This window comes from Ictalurus punctatus, chromosome 4 (assembly GCF_001660625.3).
Source record: "Ictalurus punctatus breed USDA103 chromosome 4, Coco_2.0, whole genome shotgun sequence".
NCBI lineage: Eukaryota > Metazoa > Chordata > Actinopteri > Siluriformes > Ictaluridae > Ictalurus > Ictalurus punctatus.
Window position 1 is genome coordinate 31,140,089 of NC_071284.1, and position 19,298 is coordinate 31,159,386.

The 19,298-nt window shown below is 38.5% G+C and overlaps 3 protein-coding genes across 6 annotated transcripts in view; 1 reads left to right on the forward strand and 2 right to left on the reverse strand.

Moving 5' to 3' along the window:
- Positions 1-4,517, forward strand: LOC108264031 (axonemal dynein light intermediate polypeptide 1). 2 transcript variants are annotated; one of them, XM_017465323.3, is made up of 6 exons: positions 1-226; positions 1,995-2,104; positions 2,188-2,357; positions 2,634-2,812; positions 2,899-3,063; positions 3,158-4,517. In XM_017465323.3, exons 1-6 carry the CDS (start codon positions 137-139, stop codon positions 3,188-3,190), a joined length of 747 nt encoding a protein of 248 aa, XP_017320812.1. In that variant the 5' UTR covers positions 1-136; the 3' UTR covers positions 3,191-4,517. The 2 variants fall into 2 exon arrangements, with proteins under 2 accessions (XP_017320812.1, XP_017320813.1); XM_017465324.3 differs by having other exon boundaries at positions 2-226; positions 1,998-2,104.
- Positions 4,518-9,682: 5,165 nt separating this feature from the next.
- sdr42e1 (short chain dehydrogenase/reductase family 42E, member 1) lies at positions 9,683-13,457 on the reverse strand. Of its 2 annotated transcripts, XM_047153384.2 has the most exons (3): positions 13,349-13,457; positions 13,013-13,087; positions 9,683-10,795 (listed from the first exon to the last, which is right to left on the reverse strand). In XM_047153384.2, the coding sequence occupies exons 2-3, from the start codon at positions 13,063-13,065 to the stop codon at positions 9,697-9,699; spliced, it is 1,152 nt and encodes a 383-aa protein (XP_047009340.2). In that variant the 5' UTR covers positions 13,066-13,087; positions 13,349-13,457; the 3' UTR covers positions 9,683-9,696. The 2 variants fall into 2 exon arrangements, with proteins under 2 accessions (XP_047009340.2, XP_047009339.2); XM_047153383.2 differs by lacking the exons at positions 13,013-13,087; positions 13,349-13,457 and adding an exon at positions 11,009-11,127.
- A 2,679-nt stretch (positions 13,458-16,136) lies between these two features.
- adamtsl7 (ADAMTS-like 7) overlaps positions 16,137-19,298 on the reverse strand; it is a 51,280-nt gene continuing 48,118 nt past the window's right edge. For both annotated transcript variants that reach the window (XM_047153385.2, XM_053678159.1), the window contains 3 exons: positions 19,092-19,271; positions 18,837-18,981; positions 16,137-17,466 (listed from right to left, as the gene is read on the reverse strand). In XM_047153385.2, the coding sequence (XP_047009341.2) occupies positions 17,324-17,466; positions 18,837-18,981; positions 19,092-19,271 (468 nt within the window). In that variant the 3' untranslated portion in view covers positions 16,137-17,323. The remainder of the gene's footprint in view (positions 17,467-18,836; positions 18,982-19,091; positions 19,272-19,298) is intronic.

The following is a 19,298-nucleotide window of genomic DNA, read 5'->3' on the forward strand; positions in this document are numbered from 1 at the left end:
TCTAAATTCAGCGAAGCTTGTTGCCATGGTGACGCAGAGAATATAAGCGCTCTGCTACTAAGACGGTTAATCAAAAAATAGCGTCGTTCCCTGAGACTTTTGATCACTTCGAAGGCTTAATTGCAAACAAACAAAAATGACCATGATTCCTCCTGTTGAATCTTTGCTCAAATACAACAACCCGGAGCTTGTGAGCGAGGACACCGAGAACGAGAACTCACCAACGGTAAAGCTGACTAGCTGCAATCCTTGTTAGTTGAAATATAACTAGAGATAAATATGATAATTGTATTTCCATATGAGACTAACTTTAACCCGTAAGAACCTGGACCCGTTTCTCCTTATAGGAAAAATATGGGGGATATGAAACCGACCAAATTATCCACATAGAACACTTTTTTTTTTTTTTTTTTTAAATAAAACCTTTCCTTGTGAGAGATCTTTAATGTTACATGTATGTCGCGTTGGACATGTGTAGTACATTTTTAATGTTACATATGTTGCATTGGGCGTTTATTCCTAAACTGGATAAAAAAATAATAAACTGTCAGTTTTTTTTTTTTTTTTTTTTTTTGCTTAATAACACAGATTTTCCTGTTTATTTGCTTTTTCACAATATATATCAGAATGATTGCTCTGCTGGGTAGGTATAACAAAAAACCTCCAGGGTCGGGGGTTCGAGTCCCGCCGGGGCCATGTGTGTGTGGAGTTTGCATGTTCTCGCCGTGCTGCGGGGGTTTCCTCCGGGTACTCTGGTTTCCTGCCCCAGTCCAAAGACATGCATGGTAGGCTGATTGGCATGTCCAAAGTGTCCGTAGTGTATGAATGGGTGTGTGAGTGTGTGCCCTGCAATGGACTGGCACTCTGTCCAGGGTGTACCCCGCCTTGTGCCCGATGCTCCCTGGGATAGTCTCCAGGATCCCAGTGACCCTGAAAAGGAGTAAGCGGTAGAAGATGGATGGATGGATGGATGGATTTCAAAACTACATAACTGTGACCATTAGGTTTAACAACAACAATTTCTCAGAGTTAACACTAGTTTCCCTTTTTATTAGCTTTTCCACAACATGTCTCAAAACTATACCTTTGATGGTTATAGTAATGTAGTTATACAACAAACTTAATTTTACAAAAAACAAAACAAAACAAAACAAAAAAAAAACCCAGCCTTCTTACTTGCATTTCCATAACATAGATCAAAACGATACCTTTCGAGGAAAGGTTTAACTACAAATTAAAACAAATGAAAATGTGCAAAGTGAATAAAAATAAATAAGTACCTCACACTGGAGGTCTTCTCAACAAGCTAAACAGGTAAATAGTGCAACAACACTGTAAAAACATGTACCTTGTGAGATAAGACTGTAAAACAAACAAACAAACAAAAACGCTCAGTGGAAATAATTTTTCCACCATGTTAATTAATGTAACAAAGACGTCACATCACAATTTCAACCTACTTTTTTAAGTTTTACAGCCCGATGTGATTTACATGTCATGATGATATTTTCATAACTTGTTTTATATAAATTTGTTCAAGAAATGTGCAAAAAAACAGGTTAAATGTAATATAGGACATGTTATTAGAACATTACAGTTGTTAAATGGATTGAAACATACCTTTAGTAACAAAAACATTTTTAAAAAAAAAAAAAAAAAAAAAAAAAAAAATTACTGACACTGCGACATGTGCCAACCAGGCAGACCGCCAATTTGGAAATGATGTCATACCTAACCTGGATGTTCAGTAGATGTCACTTAGGGATTTCCTGAGTTAAAAGTCAGGGATAAAGCTTTAAAAAGAACTGTCCAGATCATCCCAGTATTTGTGACGACTTTGTCACAGTGGGTTCTTACGAGTTAAGCAATATCAGGCGGTTCTGTTCAGCTGTTGTTGATGACAGCTGACTACGGTGTTTGTAATTTACCTGAAACCAGCCAGCAATCTTTCCCCTTTATAACACTGAAAATCTCTCACTTCCAACTGTCCCCAGCAGCCTGCCATCTCTGATCCAGTTCCACCTCCACCCAAATCCACAAGCCCTTCACCCAGTGCCATTGAACAGCAAACAGAGGATATTCTTAATTCCATCCTACCACCAAGGTAAGGCCATCCTGCTTTTCCATAGTTGTACTAATTATATGTTCCACTGTACGAGTGCTTATGTGTGAACTTATGTGTTGCAGAGAATGGATGGAGAATGATCAGCTGTGGGTACAGCAGGTGTCCAGCACGCCATGCACTCGGTTAGACATCATTCACCTGCAAGAGGAACTGGATTTCAGACTGCAGCAGAGACAGGCCAGAAAGAAGGGCATTTGCCCCGTCCGCAGAGAGCTCTACACAGAGTGCTTTGGTAGGTTAACGAAAGGGCTCATTCGAACATGATTACATAATCTGCATTATTGGTGAATTATTCGTAACAACCAGGAGACACAGTCCATTATCAGTGCTAACACATCAACGAAAAAATGTCTTGGGTGTAATCATTAAGGGTTTTGCTTGCATGAAACCTGCAGTTTCTTGACACCACCGGGTCGTGAAAAAAACACAGCAACATCTTACACATTTAGTACAAAACCTAAATAGCAACATAATCAAATGCATATACACTACTTTCTTATTCATTTAGATGAGCTCATCAGACAAGTTACCATCAACTGTGCTGAGAGAGGACTGCTGCTTTTACGAGTGAGAGATGAGATTCGCATGACCATTGCTGCCTATCAGACCCTGTATGAGAACAGTGTGGCCTGTGGCATGAAGCAAGCTCTGCAGGTTGAGCAACAGAAGACAGACACTGAGAAAAATGTATTCACTGCTATTCATCCCTGTTTCTTTAACTTTCACTTTTAAAAACCATAGATCTTCTCTAACTGAAATTGTAACTTGGGCAGATTGTAGAACTGGTGAATGAGAGGAGGGAACTGGAAAGACAGGTGAATGAGCAGAAGGCTAAATGTGAGGCAATTGAGAAACGAGAAAATGACCGGCGACGGGTTGAAGAGAAGAATCGCACCGAAGAGATCCAGTGTCTCAACCGCATTAACCAGCAACTGAAGGTATGCCTTTTATAAGCCACAAATTACCATTAAGACAAATGGCTGAGACACTGACATCTTCATCTAAAAATACTTCCTTATCTCCTTTTTTTAGGCGCAGTTTAATGCAATCTTTGCCAAAAAGTAGCTATATGTCATGTATCAAGGAAGGAACTCTGGACTTCATTTCCCAGCAGCACTGCACCGTACTACATCAATGTCACATGACCACCTGCACCCATATCACTTAAGAGCACTCCTATACATAGCCACTGTTTGCACTGCTTCCGTTTGTCTAACTTTACCTTTGTCCCTGTTACCATGTTTTGTTTCTTAGTGTATGTTTAGTCTTAGCCACAGTATTTTGCCTTGTTGTCTTTGTCTTTTGTAGTTTGTTGGGTTATCTATTAAATGTTTGAAATTCTTTGCATCCATCTCCACCTTTGAATCGTGAACGTATGACCTAACAATGGATGCAGTGGAATTTTTCAGGGTCCAGGAGTCCCGGTACAAGTGGGAGACTTTTAACTGGGCTGGTACCATCTCCCACACACTCTCTCCTATTATGGATCTAGTCCAGCAAACAGAGTCAACGGGGAACATCAGTCAGCCTCCCTGCTTGTCTGAGGACGCCGATCAGCCTTTCTGCTCGGCTGAAGTCGTTGCTCGGTCATCCTGCTTCGCTGAGGACGTCGCTCTGCCTCCTTTTTCCGCTAATGTCGCTCCTCTTCTTTACTGCGCGCCGTATGTCACTCCCCCTTCCTGCTCCATGGAGGGTATCATTTCCCCCTCGTGCTTCGCAGAGAGCATTGTTCCTCCCTTTGGCCTCGTGGAGAACCTCACTCCCCTCTCTGGCCTAGTGGAAATCTTGGAGCTTCCCTCTGGCCTCGCAGAGAACCTCGCTCCCCTCTCTGGCCTTGTGGAGAACCTCGCTCCCCCCACGGAGAGTGGCACGCTCCCTTCTAGCATCATGGGGAACATCGCTTCCCCATCAGGCTCTGCCTTGAGCCTTGTTCCTCCCGCTGACTGTGCAGTGGCCATTGCTCTGCATTCAAGCCGGGCCGGGGATATCATGCCCGAGTCTGCTGACACAGACAACCAAGCTCTGCCTTCCTGTCCAGTTGAGGACGCCGCTCTGCTTACCTGTCCCGCTGAGGACGCCGCTCTGCTTACCTGTCCCGCAGAGGACGTCGCTCTGCTTACCTGTCCCGCAGAGGACGTCGCTCTGCTTTCTTGCTCCGCTGAGGACGCCACTCAGTCTTCTGGTTCAGCTGGGGACATTTTACCCAGGGGGCCAGGACCGCCAGAGGGACAGAGTGCATTTTGGCACTCCAGAAGAAGCGCCCTTGGGGGGGTTCTGTCATGTATCAAGGAAGGAACTCTGGACATTTCCCAGCAGCCACTGCACCTTACTACATCAATGTCACCAGACCACCTGCACCTGTATAATGTTTCTGTTTAACGAGTACTCCTATATATAGCTACTGTTTGCGCTGCTTCCTTGTCTTACGTTTGTCTAACTTTACCTTTGTCCCTGTTCCCATGTTTTGTTTCTTAGTTCATGTTCAGCCTTAGCCACAGTATTTTGCCTTGTTTTCTTAGTGCCTTTTGTAGTTTGTTGGGTTATCTATTAAATATTTGAAATTCTGCGTTTGCATCCGTCTCCACCTTTGAATCGTGACACTATAACAGACACTTTCGCACACAAAGACTTGCAAGGTAGGCTGATTGGCATGTCCAAAGTATCTGTAGTGTATGAATGGGTGTGTGATTGTGCCCGATGCTCCCTGGGATAGGCTCCAGGTTCCCTGAGACCCCGTAGGATAAGCAGTATAAAAAATAGATGGATGGATGGATGGATGTTCCTAGGATGACCATCTACATGAGTCCGTGCCGGTAGTTGCAGTTCAGCGTTCACATATTCCTCATATGTGTATGTGCGCGTGCGCTTGTAGGTGGATGATATGGACGCACTCCTGAAGGCGAGGGAAGCTCGTCACCAACCCGTGAGGATCTTTAATGAAAACTCATGTCATGTCAGACTACTGCATTTCTTTTTCAGGAAACCCTGAAGATGTTCTAGAACATCAATGGACCACAGGACCATTTTAGTTTGGAAAGACGGCCAAACTCAAAAAATCAAAAATGAACAGATTATGGCTGCAGAGTGATAGTAATCCAACAATAAATTCAACTTAAAAAACACAAAACAAAAACAAATCTAGATTGTTTCTCTTTCTTGTTATTGCAAGGATGATAGTATATTTTCTATTAAACTTGAACAGTCATTATACAGTGCCCTCTAATATTGGCACCCTTGGTAAATATGAGCAAAGAAGGCTGTGGAAAAATTGTCTTTATTTTTTAACCTTTTGAGCTTATGTTAAAAAGATTCACAAAAATACTCTGCTCTCGTGGATATCAAAGAATTTGCAAAAAAAAAATTAACAAAGATTATATATATATATATGATCAATTGTCAATTGATCAATTGATCATATATATATATATGATCAATTGTCACAAAACATAAAAACAGTTGCGGATCATCCAGGTAACGACACACAGTATACAGAATCAAGGGCATGTAAACTTTTGAACGGGATAATTTTTATAAATTCAGCTATTGTCTTGTGGACTATAGGTAAACATCTGTTATGTGAAATAGCTTATTCAGGGCAGGACTAAATAAAGAAGAACATGGGATTTTTATCTTATTTTGTTAAAAGTATGAAGATTTTGTAGATTCTGCAAGGGGTATGTAACAGCCATTATGATGAAGAGTAACACTGTACATCATCTGCTTCTCTCAATTTCCTGATCTCACAAATCGCATATTTTAGTGATCACGCAAAATGACCTGAACCTGCACCTGCGACCTGCTCGTGTAGACACAGCGGCGTTGGGCAGAGTAAATTAATAATGCTGCTAACGCTACAAGGTGGGTTTCAATCTTCTTTATTAAATAATTCCTCACAAATCATAATCAAGAGTAGCAACTGTTCGGTCTGTAAACATTAGTTATTTAAAAAGAAATATTTTATGCTGTTTATCAATTAACCAACAGTATTTCTCATTGCTATTATTTTAACTCAATTAATAGTGACCATGAGTAGAGAGATTACATTTAACTGTTTATGACCTCCTAATTAAAGTTTAAACAAAAAAAGATTGGTATCTGGATCGGTATCGGCTGTAAAAATCCTGATCGGATGCATCCCTAATGAACACCATTAAACTAAAGAGCTTTGCATCTGACGGGTAAATGAACTCACCCAATCACATCCTATATGAGATTATTCAAATATATACACAATATACAGAGATCAGTTCGAGAACTGACTCCAGCCCAGAACCATGACAGTGGAAAATGTCTAATAGTCTAGCTTTAAATATATTTAAGAGGAGCAGACTTCAAAACACTGAACATTGAGGTTTATTGTATTTGTTTACAAGGTGGAACATGTTACGGTCAGTCAAAATTAACTGAAAATATTACATTCAGTTTATCAGAGGGTTAATTAATATGTCATGGCTCATACTATGTTCCCTAATTCTGTCATAATTGACAAGCTTTTTCTCATGCCTACTTGTGTGTTATATTGTGGCACATTAATGTTACCATCTCTTAAAAAAACAAAACAAAACAACCCCCCCCCTTAAACTTCAACCATGCTTTAAAAAAAAATTTCTGACTGTGCTCCTAAATTTTTGTAATTAGAAATTGTTACAGTAGAGCCCTGAAACTGGTTCTCACAATTTCCCCCCAAAAAAGGTGGATGAAGATTCATCCACAGAGTAAATCCGTATTATGGAAACTGTTTTAAATCAAGTTTGGAAAAGTTGTCAGAAGCTTGGTGATGGTGATATTCAGGAGATTTGGGGCAATGTTACACGATTTAGAGCTCCCAAAATCTCAGAAACAGCGCTGCTGAGAAAATTCCACCACCCAGTGCAATCTGGTGGTCCTACAGTATGGTGGTCGGCTGTTGATGGATGGAGTAGAACGGGTTGAACATTGTGCAAAGCAACAGGTATTTGTTAAAATGACAAGTTTTAGTAAATGATATCGTTATATAAAAGAACTTAGTTGTTACAATGATAAAGCTTTAACACTGGCTTCCCTAGTTGCCTTATAACTATGTGTGGACAAGATGGTGGCCGCATCTATACTGAGTTCAGTAAGTATTGACGGGTCGTCTAGCATGATGTGACATGACATCCACAGCTGAACATATTAGACACAGACTGTACTTTTCTATACTGATTTTCCTTTTAAAGCTAGTGTTTGAATGGTAAATTAAAAAACTCTCAAGTAGCTTTCAAACCTACTAAAAAGTCTGTTTTGCAGATCAGTAATCTGGATCTTCTAGATCACCAAAAAACTTCCTTGAAATCTACCTTCCAGCAGGTTTGTTCTCCAATGAAAAGTCTAACACACCTGCATTAGTTGAACAAGAACTTCTTAAGGCAATGATTAGACGATCAGGTCGCATGATTATGGTTGGAGATAAAGTCTTCATGATGGTAGATCTCCAGGAACAGGGTTGGTTGACCACTGTTCTAGATTTTTTTTTTTTTTTTAACGTAAGGACAATGTTTTCAATTTGAGACACAGGTCATGAGAACAAACTCAATAACAGTGTAAAGTTTTAAAGAGAAACTCACGGTCTGGTTGCGTAGCATCGCTACGCAGCTGAGGCAAACACGCATATAAAAATCTAAATCGCCAGATTATATTGAATTGAACAATTCAGTTAAATTGAAAAGAATGTAATAATTTTCAGGTGTAGGAATTTTTCTGTTCTGATATAGTAGAGATCGCTTTTTCTTCTCCGAATGCACAAAAGGTACGCAGGCGAGTACATGAACAATGATGGTCGTGAAGCTGCTGTGTCTGCATTTTCACGTGTAGTCACATGCAAGTGCAAACCAGACCTTCAGAGAAAAGGGCGGCGCTGAGACAGCCTGAGCCAGCTAGAGGCGGAGCCAACTGTCTGTATCAGAAAAATGTAAGCAGGAGCTCGAGACAAAGGAAGCACCCGAAGTAGAAAGTAGTCAATCATGGCTTTTCTAAGGTAAGTTTGAAACCATGTGAGTCTTGAAACACTTTGAAAATTGCAAAGGGAGCTAAAGATCACGCTCTTTGGATAATCTTCAGAACGAATACGTTTATAGGTTTTGAAGTCAGTGTAAACACGAGACAAAGCATGCCATGAGGCTGCATTTTGGAAGAAGAATGGATTTCTAAGTGGGTCTTTTGTGTCCATCTGTAGAATACACACACCTGTCATTGAACACACCCACACGCTCACATCATACGTCAGCCACCTGTTACACAAACACCCCTTCATCAACCATTCATTGGTAGAGCAGAGCTGCTTGGTGACGGATAAAATAATAATGACAATCTGGTGTTTGGGTTTTTTTGCTCAGTATTATCTGACAAATTAGGAACAAAACAGTTTCACTGCGCGTATTTTAAATCAAAACATTTGCGTTCATATGTTACATTTACAAGCCTTCAAATTCTGACTCGAAATATTTAGGAAAAAAAAAAAAAGATTAAATAATTATGCCATGACTAGTTCAAAAACTGTTGGAACATATGAATGAGGCGTTATATTAATAAAACAAAACATATCTATCTATAACACACACACACACACACACACACACACACACACACACACACACACACATGCACATGCACACACACAGGTGCATCTCAAAAAATAAGAATATCGTGGAAAAGTAAATTTTTTCTATAATTTAATTTTAAAAAATGTAACTTTCATATATTCTAGATTCATTACACAAAGTGAAATATTTCAAGCCTTTTTTTTGTTTGTTTTAATCTCGATGATTACGGCTCACAGCTCACGGAAATAAAAAAAAATCCAGTATCTTAAAATATTAGAATAAAGAATTTATGATAAAGAAATGTCGACCTGAGAAGAACTCTAATCTGATAATAAACTCAAAACACCTGTGAAGGTTTCTTGACCCTTTAATCTCTCAGTCTGGTATGTGTGTAATATAAATAAATAAATAAATATATATATATATATATATATATATATATATATATATACACACACACATGAGTAAATCAGGTAACTTCAGCCAAGATAACCAAATACTGCAGTATGATGTTAATTCATTGACACAATAAAAAATTGTGAATACAAATAACACACAATGATAGGTTACAGAACTATCACACACTCTAGATGGTCCAACGTAGATACTCTAAAGATTTACACTTTCCAAAAAAAAGTTTCTCACCCTTGATACTGTAGATTTATACCCAAGAGTGCTCCGTTCTTATTGGTCAAGTTCTTGTCATGTGACTTATTTCATAAGCGTCTTTAGTTCGTACAGGTACAAGGAGATTTAAGTTAGTATACGTGTACATGGTGCTGTGTATTTAGTCATCGGAGGGTAGCTAAAGAAAACGTTAAAACTTCTAACGTTCTGATTGGTCAACAGAAATCTAACAACGATTGGTTCCCAGAACGTTCTGGGAATGTTTGTTTTTGGTTCCTGTTTAGTTTTCCAGGAAACATTTTTATTAACGGAGATATAATGCTTATTTTTTAAAATAGAAATCTATAGAAAAACTGAACACACTGAAAGCTCTGCTGTGGCACTTTATTGACCCACGACTGGCAGGAAAGAGAGAACCAACGCCACAAAGATAAGAAACAGCACAGCGTCGAGGATCAGTTTTTTAATGGGCGAAGTGACTTGCTTTTTCCCATGCCCTCTGCTCCTGAACCACTCCACCACTTCTCCAAGGTCATACTTCTTGGGGTTGTAACCGAGCTCGGCTCTGGCCTTCTCCATACTGAAATAGTGTGTGACTCCAGTCTTGTAAACTTCAGCACGCGTCAGAAGAGGTTGGAAGTTGTAGACACGGCCGATGACGCTGTGAACAATCTCTGTGAGGAACGCAAAGAAGTAAATGAGAGAAACCGGAAGCCGTAGCTTGGGGAAAGAGTAACCCAGACCTTCCACTAACGGCCTAAAGAACTCAAAGTTGTTGATCGGCCTGCCGTCTGAGATAAAGTAAGCCTGTCCGGCAGCACGGTGCTGACGTTTATCCGTTAGCGCTTCCGCAGCTAACTCGTGCGCAGAGACTAGGTTATCAACGTGGACAAACTCCACTAGACTCTCAGGATCCCCATACACAAACTTAAAGAGGCCACGCTCGATGTATCCCACAATCCTAGGAAGATGTCGCTCCTCTCCCGGGCCGTAAATCCCAGCCGGACGGAGGGCGCACGTGCGCAAGACCCCACCTTCACCCGCTAGATGCGATCCATTAGCCTTTAGCACCCGTGTTTCTGCCAATGACTTGGTCCTGGAGTAGTGGTCCGGATGGAGGTGTAAAGGCAGATAAGGAAGTGTTTCGTCACCGTTTTTTATGACCTGGCCACCGAAGACCACGTTGAAGGTGCTGGTGTATACCAGTCGAGGAACCTGGAGATCCACGCACGCCTGAATAACATTTTCCGTCCCCTGAAGGTTTACCTCTTCAATCAGCTTCCTGTTGAGTTGCTCTCTCCCGGACATCCCGTACGACGCGATGTGGAAAACGCAGTCTGCGCCGCGCAATGCGTTTACCACCTGCGTGAAATCCCGAACGTCACCCTGGATGAACTCCACGCCCTCGGGCAACGCTTCACTAGGAGACCTCGCATCAAACAGGACGACTCTGAAGGACTTCTTGCTGAGAGAGCAAGCAAGGCTGTGAAAAAATAAATTAATTCAAATGCATAATTATTTCATAAGTCTGTAATAAGCTTTTCACATTATCATCATCATCATCATCATCAATAAATGAGTACTGTTTATTTGCAATAACCAACAATAAATATTAATAACTAATCAGGTTCTAATCTTTAAGTCTTTATTTATTACAAAATTAAAGGTGTACTTTTTAATGAAAGTCTGAGTTTACCTTTCTAGTTTAAACTTCTTTCGCTGACATGCTGGTCTAATTTCACTTTGGGTAACATTACCCACAATGCTGTTCGACTGCCTGGTGATGATATGCCGTATCATATGATATGATGATATAAAAATACAACACCAAATACCTCACACCAATACCTCACAAATTTTTCCAATATAGACCTAAACATTTTTACCGTGTTTCAGAGTGACGTTTTCCTTTAAAAGGTGCAATAGTCAATATTTTTTTTATTTCTTACTAGTTTAAATAATGTGAAAGATTATATTGAAATAATAATAAAAAATGTATAATTGTCTAAGCCATTGTCTCAGAAAAGTGTATTATGTAAAAAAATATGAAAACATGGCTGTTCGGTCCGGAATGTTTGTTTGTATTTGGATTGGTGTCTTGTCAGTCATTTTGAAGACACGCCCCCAATGCGCCTTCACATCATCATAAATCATTAGTAGGAGTATTTTTTTTGGTGATTGCTGTGGCTAAAAACGCTTGATTTTGCTGCGGCATTTTAAAAAATTTGCAAGGCAACTTGCAGGGCGTTTCGTTAAAGCTTTTTTTTGTGGAAAACTACTTGAGCTGGCGAAATTGCAATTCCACGGTCTTTTGCAGTGAAGTTTGTTGTCAGCTTTAGACCTTTTAACTGTTCGACGCACATGAATCGAAGAGGGCTTTGTCCGAATGTGCGTCGCGATGACGTCACATGACGCGTCTTGTCATTTTGAAAAATTGCAAGATCCTCTGAATATTGCAGAGCGCGTGTTCATTTCTGCGATCGTAAAATCACAAAATCACGGAGGGATTGGTTACGCTAATTAAACCATCATAAGTTTTGGGGGTGGGGCTTTGTGTACTTTAGTGAAAATGGGGGCGGCCTCAATGAGTAAAAAAAAAAAATTCTAATTTTATTCAACTCCTCCCATTTAAGCGTTAGAGACCTACTTTCCTCTAATTTTACCTAAGCTTTAAATTACCTCTCATCTTTTACATTCCACACTCCACTCATATTTTCCTCATGTTTTTAATCTTATTTCTATATCTGGTGCATAATTTCTGCATATGCAATAACATTTATCATATTTATCTCATATTTATACAGTATATGGGATCTATTCATCTATGGACTCATCTGTCTAATGTCCTCTTCTACTTGACCTTATCTACTTGTTTCACATTGTGAAGTTTTTAACCGTGGAAAACATCCCCATTTCATTTGTATCCATCCTTCTATTTGCACTACCTTAGTGGTACTTATTGTATTTATATATTGTATTGTGACTGTACTTAATGTACCTAGCCATAAAGACACATTAATTTAGTAAATTAAGAGTTAGGGAACCTTTCAGATTAGTCAATTAATCCATCCATCCATCAATCCATCAATCCATCCATCCATCCAATCAATAAATCCATCCATCTTTCCATCAACCAATCAATCCATCCATCTATCCATCTATCAACCAATCAATCCATCCACCAATCAATCCATCCATCCATCCATCCATCCATTCAATAAATCCATCCATCCATCCAATCAATAAATCCATCAATCCACCAAGCAATCAATCCAATTACTCATCCATCCTATGAATAAATCAGTCCATCCATCCATCCATTCAATCAATAAATCCATCAATCCATCAACCAATCCATCCATCCATCCATCCATCCATCCATCCGATCAAAAAATCCATCCATCCATCCATCAACCAATCAATCCATCCATTTATTAATCCATCCATCCAATCAATTAATCCATCCATCAATCAACCAATCAATCCAGCCATTCAATCAATCCATCCATTCATCCAATAAACCCATCCATCTAAAAGTTTAAGGATCACATGTAATGGTTTAGTGTCTCCACCTAGCGTTACATGTGAGTACTGCACGGACTTAACTCTTACCATGTAACGTTTCACGTCTAGAAAAAAAAAATACATGCAACAAAGAATCAGATCCATGCGATTTAATTAGAGTTTAATGATTACATACCGGAAGCCAAAATATCCTCCGCCTCCAGTAATGACGTAAGTGTCGACGTGCATCTTAAACACACAGTGATGAGACCTAAAGGGGGGGGGGGAAGGGGGGATGAGAACATGTTATTTACATTGTGCACTAGTTGCTCTGATAAGGATTTTAAAGTGCTTCTTTTAATCATGATTAACTCACATGTAGCCATGCACGAATGCTAAAGATAAACACTAATCAGTGAACCAGACATGGCTTCGGTGTGAAACACGTCATCGTCTTATTTGCATGGACAAACTCGGAATGAAATAAACATTTAAAGCATTCATTAGGGAAATTAGATTTACACAAACTTACCTGCTCGTGCGGCTACTCCAGTGTCTGAGTCGGAGGAATGCACGCGAGAGTCGGAAGTGAGAGCTTCATTCTGATTGGCCAGGGTCTTGTCACGTGACTTGTTTCATAAACGCAGCAGATTTGAGTAGGTTAAAGGTAAAGTACTCAAGTTATTTCGAAATGGCGTCGAAGCAACGGGTATTGGTTCCCAGAACAGTTCCTGTTTAGATTTCCAGAAAAAAAGTATTTAGCTTCAGCTGTGCCTTATGGTTGAGGGAACGATCTTATAATGTTCCATAACTTTTAGAAAATGTAAAATCTTGGGAACCTTTCAATTTCTCAGGAAGGTTTGGAGAACATTCCCATAACCTTTTAAAAAATGTTAACCTCTTCAGTACCCCAGGATGGTTTGGAGAACATTCTTATAACGTTCCAATAACTTTTAAAAAATTTTTAACCTCTTGGGAACCATTGCAATAACCTGGGATGATTTGGGAAACATCCCCATAACGTTTAAAAAAAACTTTGGGAAGTAGAAATAAATGTTAGTATATGTTTCTACACACGATGAATGAGCTTTACATCTACATCAACAACAAAAATTATTAACAAATCTAAGATGATGGAAACAATAGGCATCAGATGCCGAGTCACACAAAGCTTAAACATCATATGGAAAATGTTTCTGCTGAACAGTATCTTGAGATTCACTTCTGGTGAATTGACTTAGCTGAGTCATTTAAAAAGAATCCTTGAATCCTTAAAAAGAACTGGCTCATTTGCAAATCATCAATTAGTACAAATATTATACTCATTCAATAAACAAGTGTTAGTCACATATTATATGCATATAAAAAGAGGCTGTGTTAATAAAAACAAAACTAATTTCAAACCTGGGTCTTTAATCGGTTCTGTAAAACAGTAAGCATTTCTTTTGTGAATGAATGGATAATGATGAGTCTGGGTTTCGTGATACACAAAATGTAAACACTGAGTAAATTTAAAATATAAATACAAACAAAAGTAAAAAAAAAAAAAACACCTATAAAACAGAAAATTAAGGAATATAAACTAGCGAGAAAGTTTATACACTGCATTGACGTCTGCCTTGCTAGATACAATGGCAACAAATACATCACATAGCTGCAATACTAAATTATTAACATATTATTATTATTATTATTGTTATTATTATTAACTTATGCTCTACTGATATCCTGTTACCCTTAGATGGATGGGTGTTTCAAGGAATGTTTAAACTTCCATGCCAACGTGAAACATAATATTTCACTGACAACAGAATGGCATTAAAATAAAATAGATTTTATTTGAATATTTTGTCACTTCTCTAACACAGACCGTGTTGCAAATTACAGAATGGAGCTCCTAACTACTCATACAGTTATTTCGTCAAGCTCCCAAAGACTGTTATACACAAATAATTTTCAATATTTCTGGCATTTCACTATTGGAACATTGTTAGAATACTAGGAAAGTAGGTGTCTAACTGAAAGATTCAGGGGAAACGAGCTCACAGATCATACCGACACATAGTACGCATTTTAAGGGTTAAATTACTGGTGAACCATTAAAGTTTTATAAAAATCAGATAAAAATATTAGATTTAAACTGATCCAAATGCTAATTATGTTTAAGATGAAATATCAGCCACTGTATCAGTGCTGTATTAAAAGGCATGTGCACTTAAACCCCTTGTTTCGAGGGCTAGTATTAACTGTAAAACATAAATGTGGTGAGCTTTAAGTGTCTAATTAGAGTGATAAAGATTTTTCCAATTAGATTTCATCTTCTAGATTCTTCTGATCTTACATTTCTCAATTCACTAAACATTTAATAATAAATATTTCTTGATTCAAGTACACATGGTAAGATTTTATTATTATTATTATTATTATTATTATTATTATTTAACTTTTGGAGTATTTAAAATGAGGTCATTTATACAAACATGCTAAAGTATAAGAATGTTTTAAGAACTCCTGATTGTCAGTGTAGCTTATAATTAAGTATAGAGCTGATGTCTTTTTGATTTTTCCCAAACCATTGCAAGTCAAAATGTTATGGTACAAATTATTCCTTGGCTATGAGATAAATTATTGTACTGAATGTTAGTCTACACGTATACACACACACACACACACACACACACACACACACACACACACACACACACACACACACACACACGCACAAATCAAACACAGACTTAGCTCCAGAATGCTCTTTTCAACAAACTTCCAACAAACTGTGTGATTAATTAGCCTTATTAAAGAGAAATCGCAAATAACATTTGACAAATTTTGCATTAAAAAAAGGTATTAAATGTTCTAATAAGGTGAAATATATCAGAGCCTGTTTAGCATTTAAAATGATTTTGTTATGTCCCCCCCCCACATTATAGCTGTATAACACATTCCAAATAAATTGGGAGAACTCATTGTGTTGCCTAAAACAGACTGTAATCAAGTCCAGGGTGTGTACAGTAGAGCAACATCTTTAAAAAAAAAAAAAAAGAAAAGAAAAAAAGAAAAAAAAAGGAGAAGCTTGCATGATCTTCCGTTGCAAAGTGGACCCTCCGATCCCTCCCTAACACAATACGTCCTCTTATACCACTGCAATTTCCCCATGATTACATTTTGAATTTATTAAAGAAAGACATGTTGTACATTTTATCCTTTAATAGTTATGTTTAATCTTGTGAGACGTCCACAAACAAGTTAGTTCCTGTTATCAGTTACGTTATAGCAGCTATAAACAGTCCCTCCCACGCCAACCCCCCCCCCCCCCCCCCCCCTTTTTGAGTTAATAAGACAAAGATGAAACGCTGACACTAGAGACACCTTCCATAAAATGTTAAATAAAGTCTCCTTACTGAACACCATATCAACAATTACACGATTATTATAGAAATAATAACCTATTGGAATAAGCACGTTAATATAAACCTGTGACTGGCAGCCGGAACTACTGTCAGAGCTGCTGTTTTGGAAAATGAATCAACACCTTCTGAGCAATCAGAATCCAGAATTCAACAGTACTGTGCTATAATAAATACAAAAAAAAAAAGAAGCAAACTTCCTTCAATGCAGTATGAACCTGTGTCTTGAGAAATACATATATATTTTTAGATTCAGGACACCACTGAGATTTCTATGAACATGGACAACAAATCGCTCTTTTCACGCCATGATAAATTCCCATCCACCTTCCTCATCACGTTTATCCACGACTGACTTCTTAGACAGGAGAGCTTCATCCTGATTCCAGAGACAAACAGAAGTCTGCTTTTCCGTAAAGCAAAGTAGACAATTGGGAACGTCATTTTTCTTCAGAATGCTCGCTCAACTGTGAGTGAAGTTACTTTATTAACAACAGTATAAGCATTATAATCTAAGGCTGCGATGATGTGAAAAATGTATAGGGAAAACGTGTGTGAAGTGGTCCACACTGGATGTGTAGAACCTGTTCTGACAGTGAAATACAGTGCGAGAGTCACAGGTACTGGAGTCACGCAGTTTCTTGTCCTTTTGCTGCATAGTTAATGAACTACACCATCATCATCAAGGTAAAGGAATTTACATTAAATATTATACACACACTATAAAATTCCATACGAATCTGTCTGATTCTTCAGCTTGAATTAATGACGAAGGAAGCACCGTGTGTTGAGTGTATTTGGCACACTATAATCATTGTCATCTTACACGTATAAATAAATCGGTGAAAATGAACGCATGCTCTTTTTCTGTATCTCCAGATCAGTCAAGTGATGTGATGTACAAAGTGCATTCAAGGCTCTGGACTGTTTCTAAAGAGCATCACATCACATCACATCACATCACATCACGTCGCTGCATTTTTGCTTCCCTTTGCGTCCACAGCACTTAAAGCAGAGCATCTTGCAGTAAGCAGTGTCCGCTTATAGCGCCTGCCAGTGAAGGGCATGACGTGGGTGACTTCACCATCGGGTCCGTCCTATCTGTAGCTCCTGTGTGTCGAATGTCTCTGTGCCCCACGCGCACACGACGCACAGCACGCCTTCTTATAGTAATCATACACACACAGGCGGGCCTGGACCACCACGTTGCAGTTGAAATATTTGTCTCGGCATTTTTCGTCTGGGGAAATAATGGGGAATATTGTGTGAAATAAATATTTGGTGCCATTACCAGGTGGATTCATTTCATGATTTAAAATGTAAATATCATAATCATAAGTCCATATGGACATGGAAAATACTGTAAAATGTTAATAATATATTCTTATAATAGAATACAATGCAGATTACATTAAATAGTCAAGGTATAGGTCAACATATTAAATGACATTAATTATTACATTAATACATAACGTGATACTCATGATCATTTATTCTTTAAATCAGTGACATTATTTACTAACATTAGCCAGTGAAATTACAGTACAGATATTTGACTCCAGGCCTGGAAAGTGAGAACAATGTGTCATATGTTTTGTGTGTTTTCCCTGCTTCAGAACAGACTAATCCATACTCTCAACTTTACATATAGCTCAGAAAGGGATGTGCTGTGGTTCTGTATACTTATATAGCTGTGTGTACAGTATATATTTGTATAGTTGAGAGAATAGCTGTGTGTATATATTTGTATAGTTGAGAGAATAGCTGTGTGTATATATTTGTATAGTTGAGAGAATAGCTGTGAGTATATATTTGTATAGTTGAGAGAATAGCTGAGTGTATATATTTGTATAGTTGAGAGTATTGCTTTGTGTATATTTGTATAGTTGAGAGAATAGCTGAGTGTATATATTTGTATAGTTGAGAGTATTGCTGTGTGTATATATTTGTATAGTTGAGAGAATAGCTACGAGTATATATTTGTATAGTTGAAAGAATAGCTGCGATATATATTTGTATAGTTGAGAGAATAGCTGCGTGTATATATTTGTATAGTTGAGAGAATAGCTGTGAGTATATATTTGTATAGTTGAAAGAATAGCTGCGATATATATTTGTATAGTTGAGAGAATAGCTGTGTGTATATATTTGTATAGTTGAGAGTATAGCTGTGAGTATATATTTGTATAGTTGAGAGAATAGCTGTGTGTATATATTTGAATAGTTGAGAGTATTGCTGTGTGTATATATTTGTATAGTTGAGAGAATAGCTGTGTGTATATATTTGAATAGTTGAGAGTATTGCTGTGTGTATATATTTGTATAGTTGAGAGAATAGCTGCGTGTATATATTTGAATAGTTGAGAGAATAGCTGCGAGTATATATTTGAATAGTTGAGAGAATAGCTGCGAGTATATATTTGTATAGTTGAGAGAATAGCTGTGTGTATATATTTGTATAGTTGAGAGAATAGCTGCAAGTATATATTTGTATAGTTGAGAGTATAAATGGCAATATATTTTTGCACTGTTGAAAGTGTAGGTCTGTATATTAATGTATGTATAGTTATGCGGTATAGTATAGTAGAGTATAGTTATATATCAGCTCACCGATCTGTGGAACACAGGGATCGAGGTTGCACTCCTCTTTGTCCTCTGGTTTCTGCTGTTCTTCACATCCCTCGCTTGGCATCATATCGTCAGAGAGACAGCGCACTTCTCGCACACGAAATCCCCCCTCACACGTCTTTGAACACTACACACACACACAATAGCTCAGGTCAGTGAGGAAAGTGGGTTTCTCTGTGTGTGTGTGTGTGTGTGTGGGTGTGTGTGTGTGTGTGTGTGTGTATGCACTCTACTCACTGCACTCCAGTCAGTGTAGTACCACTTGGCTCCACAGGCCTTCACAGTGCAACTCTGTTGGCTGAGTGGTTTATCCAGAGAAGAACATTCGTAGGGTGGCATCACTGCATAGCTGTCATCAGACTTCATCATACACACCACCGTCCTCTGCTGGCTGCCTGTTCCACACTCCGCCGAGCACTGACAACCCCCCGTGCACACCATCCA